The sequence below is a fragment of the Rasamsonia emersonii genome, assembly GCF_000968595.1.
Source record: "Rasamsonia emersonii CBS 393.64 chromosome Unknown ctg1118621759658, whole genome shotgun sequence".
NCBI classification, from domain to species: domain Eukaryota; kingdom Fungi; phylum Ascomycota; class Eurotiomycetes; order Eurotiales; family Trichocomaceae; genus Rasamsonia; species Rasamsonia emersonii.
The window spans coordinates 1-14,160 of record NW_013563353.1 but is presented as its reverse complement, the minus strand read 5'-3'; the positions used below and the strand labels follow the sequence as shown (position 1 = coordinate 14,160).

Sequence of the window (14,160 nt, the reverse complement as noted above, 5' to 3'; positions counted from 1 at the left end):
AACAGAAAAATACAACCCTGGATGAATTGAAAAAAAATGCAATTATAATGTAACAAGTCGCTCAATCGCTCGCTCAACCCAGTTCGTCCCATACTAGAGGTGGTAAGGTGTTATCTTCCCATGAAGATGAAGATAAAGAAGAGGAGGAGGAGGAGTTGCCGGCAGTCGTAGTAGCGGTGGTGCTCTCCTCTAATGAGAATGGAAATACCCCTCCTGAGCTGCTGCCCGGACCGGATGACATGTCGAGGAGACCTGGTGCTGGAGGAGGAGGAGGTGGTGGTGGTTGTGGTGCTGGTGCTGGAGGAAGCATGGTAGCATCAATGGGTCCGGGTCCAGGTCCAGGTCCCAGCGTTGTAGTTGCTGCTGCTGCTGCTGTAGGAATGTCATGGCTATTCTTTTTCGTAGGAGTGTTGATCTTTGGATCCGGCAGGATGGGATGCTTGAGAAGATGCTCGTTCGCCTGAAGCGAGCCAGAGCCCAGGTTTCGGTTTCTATCTGCAGGCGTGTTCAGTTGAGTCCCAATGGTTTTCCCGCTGACAGACCCGCCTTCGCGATACGCGTGGGGAAATTTCGTTCGAAAACGATCCCTCAGATCTGTCGCTCTGCGATGAGACAAGTTCAGGTGTTTGTCTTGCTGTATCATAGTCCACTGGAAGCCGTGCACGGCGTAGCCCTTCAGCAATGCCTCATCTTCCGCCGGCGTGAAGGGCCGCCGAGACCGCCGTTTGGACTTGATGGTGAAGTACGGCTCCGGTATGCCCAAGGACACCAGGGTGGATTTGGACTTGTTCGAGAGTGTAGGAGCTGTCTTCAATGAGGATAAGGATTTAGTACTACGAGTCTGAGACCCTGTTGCGTCAGATCCTGACGAGGGTTCAGCTGCGTCGCTCGCAGTTGATCCAGACTCTGCCCCCGGCTTGTTCGGTCGGGGATCTGGTAGCAGAATCTTCCCCCCGGCGCCAGAGTCCCTCGACTCGGCATTCATCAGTGCATTCGCAAGAGTTGTCTGTATTTGTCTGGTGGCTTCATTGGGATCGGCAGCGCTGTCTCCCGTCAGTGGTGAACAACACCCAAATCCACTTCAAGACTTACCCATATGCCCATGGACAGCAGACACGGAACCTAAAGCCGATCAGCAATGAAGCCTGGTGATGGTTCTGATCTACATACCTGTCTTTCAAGTTGGCAGCCGTTCGCTTGTTGAACTTCAATTCGGGCTGCGCGAGGATAGCAGTCCAGTTGCCGATGCCACATTTCACCACCCCTCTCAGGAGATCGTGAGTCTCCTGTTCGGTCCATTTCCTCAGCTTCTTGCGGGAGCGGCCTCGTGTCTTGGGCGACATTGGTTCATCACTGTCTTCCACTGGCTTCTGGGACGTCTCCGAAGTCCCGGCTGTACCGTCTTTGCCGCCTGTATGGCCTTTCTTGTCATCGCCTGCTGCTGTCGCTACCTCACTCGCCTGTCCCGCTTTCTCTTGACTCTTCGAATCGAGAATCTCCTCCAGCCGTCCCTCCCGCTTGTCGACCGACTCCTTTGCCGAGTGTCTGTCAGACTGTATAGCGTCCGGCCCGCCCACGGACACATCTTTTGTAGGCCTGGTCAAGATCGGCGGAAGCGAGCCTGGCTCAATGGGAGGAAAGAGGGCCGCATTCGGCGGCGGTTCATTAAGGCCGTTCAAGATGGCAAAGGGCCCAAACGGCGGCGGGGGCTTCTTTTCGCTCTGAGCATGGGGAACCGGCAATTGGAGAGGCTCGCCGGAAAAGTGGTCTCCAGAAACGTCCAGGCGACGACGCTTGTGCGGAGCATTCTCCTCAAAGGAGGAGTACGGCAGTTTCTCCAAGGCACGAAGATTGACGAAGGCCGGAAGGATGGTCTTTGGCGGAGGTTCTAGACTGGACACCGAATCGACTGAGGAGCCCACGACGGAGTGGGTGGTGCGAGCAGCGTTCAGAAACTCCTCCAGGGTTGGCAGTTTCGCAGGGAGAGTTGTTCCGCCGGACACAGCGGTCGTCGTCGTCGTCGTCGTCGTCGTCGTGCTGCTGGTCGGGGGGATTTTGGTCTTGTCATGAACAGCACTGGCGGTAGGTTCGAGCGGCAGGGGTGCCTTCAAGATACGGGAGGGAGCCGGCGGGCGGAGAGGAGCGATACGGAGGCTGGGAAGCTGAGGGTGAATATCACGGAACTGGGGTAAGGACGTGTCGTCCCCGGGGGACGAAGCAGCGGTGCCTCCGGATTTCATCATGATCGTCGTCGCGTGGATGGAGACGTCGAGGATCCCTCGACGAGAGAGGATCACATCGGGAGCGGTGGTTCACAGGGACGCGAGACACGGTAAATGGATGGGAATGAGTCTCGACCAAGCCAGGGTTGTCTGCCTCGACGGTTTATAGTTATCATGATTTCGAGTTCACAGAGGGGTTGGCTGGCTCTTGGAGTTGAGAGGCTAGGGAGTTGTCGACGCGGCAAGTGTCACGAAACGCATCTGTACGGCCCGCGAGACAACCATCTCCGCAGCTCAGAGGCTTCATCCACTTGTTGCATTCTCAGGCGATACAAGGCTTTGTGTAGCGTCCTTCGCTCAGTTTGAAGAGAAAGGAGACACTGATTCTCAGTCATACCAATTCCCTGGACACAGTGGCAGTTTGCTGCAACAGCACAGTACGTTTCCGTATTCTGTACAACATGCCTGAAACCGCTTTATAAGAAGCTCCTCACCTGCGATGAATCCAACAATCTCTTAACACTGAATCCATAAATACATCCAACTGAGCTGTTCGCCTATTCAGATCTACGTTCTAGGAATTCCTTACTTCGCATCTTCGCACTAGATCTTACGCATTGATCTGTGCAACTATCTTGAACTCTTCTGTCCGAGTCCGATCAATCAATTGCACTGAATCGAACAATCGGAGCCATGTCTACTATCTTTCCGACGTGGCCTCACATTCTTTTTGCGGTCCTGGAGCCGATCTCCTTGTGAGTATCTTCGAGGGGCCAGCCGTGTTCTGTCTCCAGTGTCTTCAAACTCCTTGATTTTGTTCTGTTATCCCCTTTCATCATGGCCGTTATCCAAACCACATTACGACCAGACAAGACCTCTACTGACGGCAACGCGATGCGATGGCATCTGCCTGCAGGATCGCCGGCTTTGCGGGCGTGGTCTTTGACCTGGAGTATTTCCTCTCGGGCCAGACGCCCACGGTGCCGCCTCCCCCAACGCCTTTCCATCCCAGCACCGTCGCTGTGGCGTACCAGCTGGGCAATATCTACCTGCTCCTGATGTTCGTGGGGGTAGGCATCATGTACAGCACGTCGGAGCCTCGTGTGCTGCGGAACTACCTGATTGCGCTGGCCATTGCGGACCTGGGTCACATCTACGCGACGTATGTGGCGATGGGGTGGGATGCCTTTGTCGAGGTCGGGTCGTGGGGTGCAGTGACCTGGGGGAATATCGGGGCGTCTGCGTTTCTGTTTGCGAATCGCGTTGCGTATCTGTTGGGGGTGTTTGGCTATGCGAAGGCACCGAAGAACGAGAAGACGGAGTGAAAACAAGATCAGATGAGATGGAAAGGAATTGGCAATGCTCTGAAGGCGTTCACGATATTGAGAAATAATACTTACGGAGTAGTCCTGTTCTGGTCTGCCATATAGCTTGTTATAGCTTGTGGTAGGGATGCTTTCAGACAGGGAGAGGACTTGTGTATGGCAGTATTGACTCACGAAAGAGTTCAATGAAATTGAGTGGGCAGCAGCTGGGTATCAGGACAGGATAGGCTCTCATTGTAATCCTCTGTACACCAGAATACAATTGACAGAACCCTCCGTAGCGTACGCTAGAAGAGGCACCCTATCTCGAGCGCTCGAACTGTCCGTCCTTACCTAGGTAGGCAGCTCCCTCAAGTTCGCAGCTAAGCTGCAGGAATCTGCAGGAAACACACAAGCGAGTATGAGACAACAATCCATCATCCGACATCGTCACAAAACAATTAATAAATCACAGCAAAACTAAAAGCCTGGATATATACTCCGGAGTATATCAATGGCCAGCGATTCAAGCCTCCCAACTTTGGGGCTATCGTCACAATGATCGAATAGTAACAGCATGAGGTGATTGCACAAACCGGTGTCGCTTGGCAGGTCTCTAGTCGGACCAACCAGTTAGCGTTGCCGCAAGAGGTCGGCGCTTGGAACCTTGCAGGGAAAAGATCCAGCGATCCTTCATCCTTCATCCCACTGTGCACTGTACTGCAGTCTGTAAAGACTAAAGAGATGCCGAGGTAAAGGACATAAGCTGAGTCTGACCTCATGCAGTAGTTTACATTACAGTAGCTACCTACCTAATTAATCAACCTGCTTGCATACAATTGTTAATCTTCCGGCAATTTTTTAAAAAAAATTCTCCGTCCAGTCGAAGGTTGGAACTTGAGGACAGCTAGACAGGTGGGCCAATTTCCCAGAAGGCACTATTACGGAATACGCAATCTGCACAGCGCTAATTAATAGAGACGACAGAGTAATACTTACCTAGGTACTTACTCCGTGCTTGCTGCCCAGGTTAGGGCCCTAGGACTATTAGCAGTTCCATCCATCCGACTGAGTTCGGACCGAAGTGCATTCCACGAGCAGGTGCAGTGCTCTGTAGAGTACTGCTACTGTATGACAGTCATGGCCACCAGAGATTACTGATACTAGGATATAGCTAGCCCAGTGGTCGTTAAGACCCAAGTCGGCATTCTGATAAGATCCCGAAGATAAGAGCCGGAATACTCCGTACGGAGTACGAATTACTACTCTAGTAGAAACTTACTAGAAGCAAATACTTCTACTACCTAGTCAACAGCCACTGCGAACACGTCACTATATGCGGTGACAGACAAACACGATGCATCCGCTCCAGCGTCTGACTCTCTGGAGGTGATGCAGAGAAAGCTTATCTCGCATAAAAAAAAACCAGGATACAGAGCTTAAACCGTGAGTTAATTGTGTGGTCTCGTTGGCTCGCCGGTAACTATTTATTTAATTATGTAAGAAAAAAAATGAAGCAGACATCCAGTGTGCTGTGGCTTATATAAGCACTGGCTGTGGCTACACCTGGCGCATCTTAGTCGCAGGGGGCTTAAAAGTTGAAGATCACACCGGTGCCTGCCTCAGAGGACTCAGAAAATGTCTTACTCTTTATTCTATACCTCTGAAAGGGAGTCTGAGGGACACAGTCCAGATCAACATCCATCCATCATGGATACCTGTACGGAGTACTAAATTGAGGAGTCGAGAGCCCTGCGGGCCTGCGACCTCTGGCCCCTGCCACTGCCACTGCCAGCACGGCAATCATTGCCCTCCCAATAATTCCCGACGACCAAATACTTGGAATGCGCTAGCTCGCTTGGCGGATCCTTGGCAGAGGTACCTGGGACCATGCTAAGACGGGCTAGAGAGTAGATACTAATGCTGACTGTGCACGCCGCCCTTCGGCTGGACTTTCGCTCAGTAACCAACCGAATTGATCCTACTTGATTATTATTGTCTCCTTACGTAGGTACAGTACGAAGTAGTACCTAAGCTATGGTGTGACAGGGAACGCTAAGCCTGTTCCTAGGCCAGGAATCCAGTACATACCTAGGTAGGTAGGTAGGTAGGTAGATACCTACCTATTCCACCGTACAGAGTACGGAGTACCTACTCCGTACAGTCGTTAGGCCGCAACGTCTCCCGCGTCTGCAGTACTAATATGAAACAGCCCATCCATCTCCAAGAGTCTGGAGGAATATAGTCGACAGACTACGCTACGGACTAGGCTAATAGAGATTGGGAATTAGCGAGGATTGTTTCGGTTTTGTTTCGGCTTGATCCTGGCTTAGATTAGACCATGAAATGACCCACTTCCGTCGAGGGGCCGTTTGACTGACAAATTTTTGGCATGGCATTATTAGCATTGATTGATTAATATATTTAATGATATTTTTCAGCGTATCCGGAATAGGGAATTCTATTCAATTCAATAATGCCTGTACAGAGTACTCCGTAGGAAGTACGGAGTACATATGCTGCTGACTGCAGAGTGCTATTTTCTATTTCTATTCTATAGTAATTCCCATTTGTACAGCACAGTACAGAATCAGCTTGGAGAGGGATAATTAACAGGAGTAAGTACAGTACCTTACTCCGTACTCTGCTCTAGCTGATTCAGTGATCCATGGTCCAACTCCAAGAAGGATGTTTCCGTCCGTACGGTCCGTCCGTAGTTTTCCGAAGTTTAGGTCCGCCTCTATTCATACTCTGTCCGGGGCAATGGATGATCTGGATCAATCAATCATTTCCTCAGAAAAGGTACGTAGTAGGTATATATTCATAGTAACCTATACTCTATCTATCTAGGTATCTATCTACCCGTAGAGGTTCCATGGTTCCATGGTTCGACGGTTCCACCCCATAGTACGGACGGAACTCCGACTCGGAGAAGGGAGTACGGTACGGAGTAAGAGTAAAGCGAAGCTTAGCGAACCAGACCACACCAGACCAGACCAGACCAAGCCAAACTAAGCCAAACCAAGCCGCTGCAATAAGCCAAGGATTGAAGCGAGCGAGCAAGCGAGCGAACGACGCGACACGACGCAATGAAACGCAACGCAACGCAACGCAACGCGGGCTGGGGTAGACGATCCCTTAAAGTGATCACTACAGAATACCAAATACGGAGTACGGCGTACGGCGTACTACTGGCGGCATTTCCTTGTTTTCTTGGAGTTAGATTTTCTTTTATTTTTATTTTTATTTTTGGAGCGATTAGACGATCGGCATGGTCTAAAGACTTGCCTTAGTCAGACTTTTTATTCAGATTTCTGGGAAGGGTGTTATTAAAAGGGGGAGTCCTCCCATACGAGAAAGCGAAAAAGCAAATGATAAATAATAGCAAAAAAAAAACAATAATCACTCTAGTCTCGCCTTGCCTTGCTTTGCCTTGCTTGTCTGCCAAATGAAACGACTACTCCGTATCTGTATCTGTACCGGACAATTACAAGTAGGTATCACGTTCTGCTAGCTGCTGCAGGCATGCATTGCCGTTCCAACTGCATACGGCCGTAAATACTCTCGACTTTTTATTTCTCCTGTCGTTGACTAGACAGAGTGGCAGGTTGACTCTGGTAGTGGTGGTGATACATACTCCGTATATGTAACGTCCGTACAGTGCCCTGTCCTCCGTACGGACTACGGACTCTTCTGTGGACATGCTGACTCGGAAAATTTCCTCTCGCTAGTTAGTCCTCCGTCTTCCTCTCTCTCGGGATCTTCTCGGGCTAGTTAGCATTGATTATGCAGACGCAAGGCGCCTGAGCGGACGGCGCGATGCAAGATGAGGATCCACCCTCGACCCCAAGGGCTGTTTCCTCCGCACCGTAGCTATGCGTGCTGACTGCTGACTCTTGCCGGCCTTGCCGGCAGTCCGCATCTCCGTGGGCGGCGTTCAAACTCAATGGCCAGCGTGGCCACGGTGGGATGAAGTAATGGAACAACTTAATCGCTAGCGGTTCCGTGCGGTGTAACCCGGCATACCTGTCACATCATCCTATCCAAGAAAAGGCCAAGAGGAATCGAATCTGATGGCGCCAGAGTAGCGTGGGGTGGATGTGATCGATAACGCATTTGTGATCAGCTGCACGAGAAGGGTCGGAGAGTTGCGCACATGGAGAACGGGCTCCTTGGAGATCCCTCCGGCTGACGGACTCTTGGACTCTGTAGACTTCGACGGTCTGAGGAAACCATTCCCCTTCTCGGGAGTTGTTGACCACACTCCCCTGCTGGAGATCGCCATGCTGCCTGATCACCCGCCATCGTCTGGTGAATAATACTTCGATGGTGATCTAGAAGAAATAAGGAGACTGCCACTGCAGCACCGTTGCCGAAATGCTGGGGAATAAATCGTTCCGTCCATGCGCTGCGGCGCACACCCTGGGGGGGGAAACAGCAGAAAAAGCAACAAGAGATCGGCCCTGAGAACACCCACCGGGCTGCCACGATACCTGATGCTAACGATCACAGTGATCATTAGCATTGTTTCACCTTGTGACCATACGCGACTCCCCCATCCATCGCCGTTTATCGTCACCAGCGGCAGCCAGCGCGGGCGGTGATCGGCTACGCAGCGCGCGTCGTCCGTATGTTGACCGCCTCTTGCATTCCTCGATGCCCTCTGGCCACGGAGCAGGACGGCGCTTCGATGGTGTTCTACTCGGTAGCCTCTGCCCCTTCGCAGCGACGATTAGCGGTGGTGGAGACGGCCTCGCGCTCCGTCTAGTCGCCTCCACTCTCCCACAGGCGGCGCCAAGCAAACCAAATCACGAGCAACGACACGACAGCGACGGCTGAGCAGGGCGGATGGCAGGCGAATGCTGACGGACGAGCGATCACGGACGACTGGCACTGGCAGGCAGGCCAGATGACTCGGTGCAGCGGCCTGGCAGCAGGCGAGGGCGTGTGGACTGGCACGATCGCGCTTAGCACAGGCGAACCCGGCTCATGGGAGACTCCGAGACCCAGCGCTGCGGAACTGGATCGCTGGCGTCGTCGAGCGCCACTCTGGCGTCCCTTGGGCATGCCAGGAGCCCGAATTAAGGGCCGTGGGCTCGTAATAAGCTCGCCCTGTCAGGCCGTGAGTGGATGAGCAATTAAAGCGGCCCGGAGCGATGCGCGGCAAGAAGAAGACCCCTCTCGCCCTGCCCTCTCGTGGATCTCTCCCGCGGTGGCAAGGCCATCAGCCGCAGGCCCAGCGCTGTCCTGAACTGTCTGACTGAATAATATCATAGGCCCTGCTCCTCTGCCCTGTTTGCCTCTTGGCCTGTGGACCGCCTCCTGTTTGTCGCGATCGCCGCTGGAGAGCACGTTTGATCTTGCGTGCAGCAAATGGACTGGACGGCCTGCTGACGCCCTGCCGCCTGCCTGTCCGCCTGCATGCCCTGTCCAGACTCCAGGATCGCGTCTCTGCTATGTTGTGGATGACTGTCTCGGGGGATTGATTGGCTGCCCTCCATGTCTGCCCCGGATTTCGAGACTTGGGCTGGCCGGCCGCCCACGACCGCCTCGCTGTCCACCACCGAGTCGTCCTTCTCCTCGTCCTCGTTCCCTGGCGAGCTTCAGGGCGCCGGTTCGCTTGCCCAGGTCACCAGTGCTTCGACCGAGGTGCCCGCGTATCCCTCCTCTGACAACCTGCTCCAGGCTGATGGCCTGCCCAGCATGGCTCAAGGTGCCGTGACCTATCCGCTCCTCTTTCGCGCCGCCGACGAGGTCCCTCGCTTCTTCGTTCCGTACCGGTGGTGGGAGGACGAGGCCACGACCGTCCTGTGGACCTTTGATATCCGGGAGATCAGCCTGGTCATCCAGTTTGGTCTGTTCAGCGACAGCAACCTGCCCCGGACCGTCCTCCAGAGCCGCAACGCCAGCACCATCGACGGCTTCCTGTCCACCTTCCTGCAGCCGTACGAGCTCACCTTCCTGCCCAATTTCTCCCATGTGCAGAAGGTGGAGGAGATCCTTCGACGATCCCAGTCGTCGACGCCGTCCAGCGTCTCATGGAGTTGGTTTCCAGCGCAGGCTCGCCAGGAGACCGATCCGCTGGCCATTGCCGTGAGGATCGATGCGGAGAGTCACTTGCAATTCAAAACGGTTCCCTTCGAGGAGTGGGTGCGCTGCGCCCTGGGTTATCCGGCTCCTGCCGTGGACTGGTTTCTTCTGCAGCACAATGCCTTCTACATCCATCTGTGCCACTACCTGGAGATGTATCCGAACGAGGTTGACAAGTACAGGGAGGTTGAGAAGGTTCGTCCCCTACCAGCACGCATCATCCTCTCTGCTGACTCTTTGATACCAGCATCTTCGGACCCGGAGTCCCTTCACCCATCGAGCCCTGGTGCAGTGTCTGACCAGATACCAAAACGGGGAGGCTGACGACCTGCCTCGACATACGGGCCCAGGGTTTGAATTCATCGCCGGTCCGATCCAGGAGCTGTTCCGAGGCCATCCAACCGGACTGACCTCTGTTCTGAAAGTGCTTTCTGTGCTGGCGGTCCGGTTCCGCCAGACGTACGTGCACGTCCCGACGATGGACTGGAACCACAAGTTCGAGACGAGCGTCCCGTTTCTGGACGACCTGCTGGCGTCGATTTCCCCGGCGGATCTGGCCCACACCTTGCACAGGAGCGATGAATCCGACTTTGCGCGACTGTCGCGGTCGCAGATCACCGTGGAGAACGAGCCCACCGTGGACGCTCTCCACAACAAATGGCATAAGCTCAGTTGCGCGGTGTGGGAGTGCTGCACTGCGCTGCCCGAGCTTGTGGGGTACATCCGCGAGTGTATTGAGGTGGGTTCTCAGGCCATCAAGACTATTCCATTTCCTCGTTTGCGATTTGATAGCAAACAATATGATGTGACTTGATCTAACGCCTGCAAACATAGACACTGCACGGTATGAGAAACTACCACTCCACGACAGCGATGATCAACGGCCTCCAGGCGTACAGCGTTGGATGTCTGTGGACAACCAACGTCGATCCCACTCTAGGGAGGATAACCATGACCCCTCTGCTGCCACCCAACGTGGCCGAACTGTGCAACACGTCCGACAACTACGCCACGTACCGACAGCAGATGCGCGAGGCGCCAGGGATCCCATTCCTCTATCCGCACCTTCAGGAGTACAAGAGAATCGGGGAAGAGGCGCTGAACGAGCTGTTTCAGGGGTCGTAAAAGGAACCTCTCCGTCGCTATTAAGCCGTCGTTTTTTTTTTCGTCACTCTCGTTGTCGTCTTTTTTTTCCCCCCTTTTTTCCCTTTTCCATTTCCTTTTTTTCCCGTTCTAGTGATGATACGATATCCCATATCCAGTTGATCTGCGAGTCTGCGACATTCTCATCATTATCACTCATATTCATGTAGCAAACAGGTGGTGTTGTGTTTGTGTTTGTTGTCTTTTTCTGTCTGTTTTTGTCTGTTTTGTGTTGTCGTTTCTGTTATTTATTTTCCGTCCCTCCGTCCCTCTGTTCTTTTTTTTTACGGCGTTGCGTGGAAAATTTTTGCTGCTACTGCTGCTGGTGGTGGTGTGTCGGTGGGGGGAGGTTGCATCATGTACATACATACATACATACATTCATCTATGCATATATATACATACATATATTATATTATATCTGATCTGATTGATATACCTAATAGCTTTTGCCTTTTTTAGTTATTCCGAACTGAGCTGGACTTGATCTAAACAGCTGGCTAGCATTCGTTCGATTTTTGAAATAATGCAATATCGTTTCTTGGTCAGTTAGCAATATATACTGTCCTATAATACTGCACATAATATCTGCATATAGTAGTAGTAATGTCCGTCTAGATATTCATTTCCATGCGTGTGGGTGTTACTGATATATAAATATTTTTCCGTTATGAATATATATATATTTCAGGCAAACAGGTAATCCAATCCATTTATTTTTAGTTTTTTTTTTAATTCTCTTGTTTTTAAAGAATATTTCTAATTCTACCATGTAACATGTACTGTACGTATCTACTATGATTAATCGATTAATTCGAAACAACTAACTAGATAATTGTATATCAATAAGGAAAAGGGGCAAAAAAAAGGAGGAATAGATGGATGTGAAAGTACTTCGTAAGATGCTATATATATAGCAGGGATAGCAAGGTGCAGAGAGAGGTCTACCTAGATAAGGAGAGATATATACATATACCCCGTACTACTGAATTCTATCACCAGAACATGAGCTAAAATAAATCTAATTGAGTTGCCATGTAATATGTAATTGTCATCTTTCGCATGTACATACAGTACGGACAGACAAAATCTCCTCCGTCCGAAATCCTTACTTTGTAGGCCTTTCTTTTTCTTTCTACTCAAGAAAAATACGCGACTGAGAAAAACAATTTTTTTCCATCCAGAGCAATTAATTTCCCTAACAAACAATATGCTGCTATATTGAATTGAATTGCATGGATGCATGGTGCAGTAGCAGTAGCAGTAGATGTAGACGTATACTGGCTACCTGCTTTTTACAGACCCAACCCCTTCCCGTACGTACAAGTAGTAAAAATCAGAAGTCGTCGCCGTCGTCGTTGTTCGTCAGCAGAAAAAAAATTGTGGCATCGACACTCGACAATTGTCTAGGTAGTCCGTGTCCGTAAGAGACAGAACGGGAGGAGGAAATTTGAAATGTCCCGTCTCTTAGGACTCTCTTTTTTCTTTTGGGTAATTTTGATTTTTAAAGTTCTTTTGATTTTTTTTATTGTAGTGTACTTATGCTACTGTACCTACCAGACCACGCTTAGTGGCCCTGAGCAAGAGCATAGGCACGGCGGCGGTCACGCTCCTCGGCAATAGAGAGCTGGAAGAAAATAACCGTTAGCACTACCCTTATCGTAAGTTTATCATTGAGAGATTGCTCACCTTGACACCCTTGCCCTTGGGCAGAGAAACCCAGGGCTTCTCCCGTCCAATGACGAAGACGTTGGACTCACGAGTAGCGAAGGTGTTGTCAACAGCGTCCTTGATGTGGACAATGTTGAAACCTCCGTCGTGGCGCTCCCGGTGGGTGATGACACCAACACGACCCATGTTACGACCACCAGTGACCATGCAGATCACACCAGTGTCGAAGCGGATGAAGTCGGTGATCTTGCCAGTCGCAATGTCAATCTTGACGGTGTCGTTGACCTTGATCGCGGGGTCAGGGTAACGGATGCTAAAAAAAGAAATCCCGATATCAGCACAATATGCTCCCTGATACAGAAGAAAGAAAAAATGTCCAATCGTCCTCCGCCGATCAACCAAAGCTTGGTCCAACGACTGAATGACGCGGAACTTGGAGAGAGCATTGCACTCACGTTCTCGCATCGTGCGTAACCAAGAATGGGATCCCGCCTTTGCCCAACTGCACACGCTTGACCTTGCCAAGCTTGTATTCGGCCTCCTCGGCCTGGATGCGGTGCACAGCGAAGCGACCCTTGGTGTCGTAGATCAGACGGAAGTTCTCGCCGGTCTTCTCGATGGTGATGACGTCCATGAAACCGGCAGGGTAGGTCGGGTCGGTGCGGACCTTGCCGTCAACCTTGACGTGGCGCTGCATCAGGACGGCCTTGGTCTCGCGGTTGTTGAGGGCATACTTGAGACTACAACCCGGAGGGAAAACGGTCAGTATTCGTCGCCTCGACATCCATCAATCAATCGCTGCGTCAACGAACCGGTTACGGATGAAGACGATCAGAGGCAGGCAGTCCCTGAGCTTGTGAGGACCAGGGGAGGGGCGGGGCGCATAGGCTCCGGACATCTTGTCCAGGAGCCAGTGCGAGGGAGCGCTCAAGCGCTTCTGGTGCTTCTTCCTGTATTATCAAAAAATGGAGTCAGTCATCTCGATTCAACCCGAATTGATTTTTGCAAGATGCAGATGGCACGAAAAAGCTATGGCATTTGAACAGAAATGCTCAACAGAAATGAGGACAGAATAAATAGGACAGCGAATATAACTTACGGTCCACGGGCCATCTTGACGGCTTTGTCGACTCAAACCCTGGAGTTGTCGAGGTGTCGCGTTGAGAGGAGGCTGACAAGGTCGAGAGACGAGATGTCCGGCAAGCGGTAAATTTCGCTTAGCGGGTTGAGCGTGTGGGATACCCCAGCCCTAGCGCTAGTCCTTATCGGGATGTCCCTGCGGTGACATTTGGCAAGTATAATCACGTGCTGCTTTACGCTTACGTAATATGCAATCGGCATACGGTAACGTAATTCCCGGCCGCTCCGATCACCCGGTCGCTCCGATCACCCACCCGCACCTTCAAATACTATACAACTCTACCAATTTCAACGCGCCACTATGCCACCAAAAGCGCGTCAAAATTCAAAAAATTTGGCCCAGCAAGAAGGTAGAATCCTATTGGCTATTTCCGCCATAAAAAATCGCGAGAATCCGTTGAGTATTCGCAAAGCAGCGCGTCTTTATGATGTCCCTTTTACTACCCTTCAAAACCGACTTCGTGGTACGATTGCACAGATCGAGAGACGTCCAAGCGGACATAAATTGACAATTACTGAGGAGGAGACGCTTTTACAATGGATATTGTCTCGGGATAGGCGTGGAATGCCTCCTCGGCCAGCTGCTGTAC

At 51.6% G+C, this 14,160-nt stretch overlaps 5 protein-coding genes across 5 annotated transcripts; 2 read left to right on the top strand and 3 right to left on the bottom strand.

Annotated features, from left to right (window-relative positions):
- Positions 1-73: 73 nt before the first annotated feature.
- On the bottom strand, positions 74-2,240 carry T310_0024 (MYB DNA-binding domain protein; the record flags this gene model as incomplete). Its single annotated transcript, XM_013477088.1, has 3 exons — positions 74-1,043; positions 1,093-1,122; positions 1,171-2,240. The coding sequence occupies 3 exons, from the start codon at positions 2,238-2,240 to the stop codon at positions 74-76; spliced, it is 2,070 nt and encodes a 689-aa protein (XP_013332542.1).
- A 701-nt stretch (positions 2,241-2,941) lies between these two features.
- T310_0023 (uncharacterized protein) lies at positions 2,942-3,782 on the bottom strand (the record flags this gene model as incomplete). Its single annotated transcript, XM_013477087.1, has 3 exons — positions 2,942-3,493; positions 3,623-3,636; positions 3,722-3,782. The coding sequence occupies 3 exons, from the start codon at positions 3,780-3,782 to the stop codon at positions 2,942-2,944; spliced, it is 627 nt and encodes a 208-aa protein (XP_013332541.1).
- A 1,454-nt stretch (positions 3,783-5,236) lies between these two features.
- On the top strand, positions 5,237-6,394 carry T310_0022 (uncharacterized protein; the record flags this gene model as incomplete). Its single annotated transcript, XM_013477086.1, has 6 exons — positions 5,237-5,246; positions 5,576-5,621; positions 5,968-6,022; positions 6,105-6,144; positions 6,180-6,328; positions 6,377-6,394. 6 exons carry the CDS (start codon positions 5,237-5,239, stop codon positions 6,392-6,394), a joined length of 318 nt encoding a protein of 105 aa, XP_013332540.1.
- A 2,631-nt stretch (positions 6,395-9,025) lies between these two features.
- On the top strand, positions 9,026-10,741 carry T310_0021 (uncharacterized protein; the record flags this gene model as incomplete). The annotated part of the gene is made up of 3 exons (XM_013477085.1): positions 9,026-9,811; positions 9,864-10,355; positions 10,451-10,741. 3 exons carry the CDS (start codon positions 9,026-9,028, stop codon positions 10,739-10,741), a joined length of 1,569 nt encoding a protein of 522 aa, XP_013332539.1.
- A 1,585-nt stretch (positions 10,742-12,326) lies between these two features.
- T310_0020 (40S ribosomal protein S4) lies at positions 12,327-13,543 on the bottom strand (the record flags this gene model as incomplete). The annotated part of the gene is made up of 5 exons (XM_013477084.1): positions 12,327-12,386; positions 12,449-12,743; positions 12,886-13,170; positions 13,243-13,380; positions 13,530-13,543. 5 exons carry the CDS (start codon positions 13,541-13,543, stop codon positions 12,327-12,329), a joined length of 792 nt encoding a protein of 263 aa, XP_013332538.1.
- Positions 13,544-14,160: the final 617 nt, after the last annotated feature.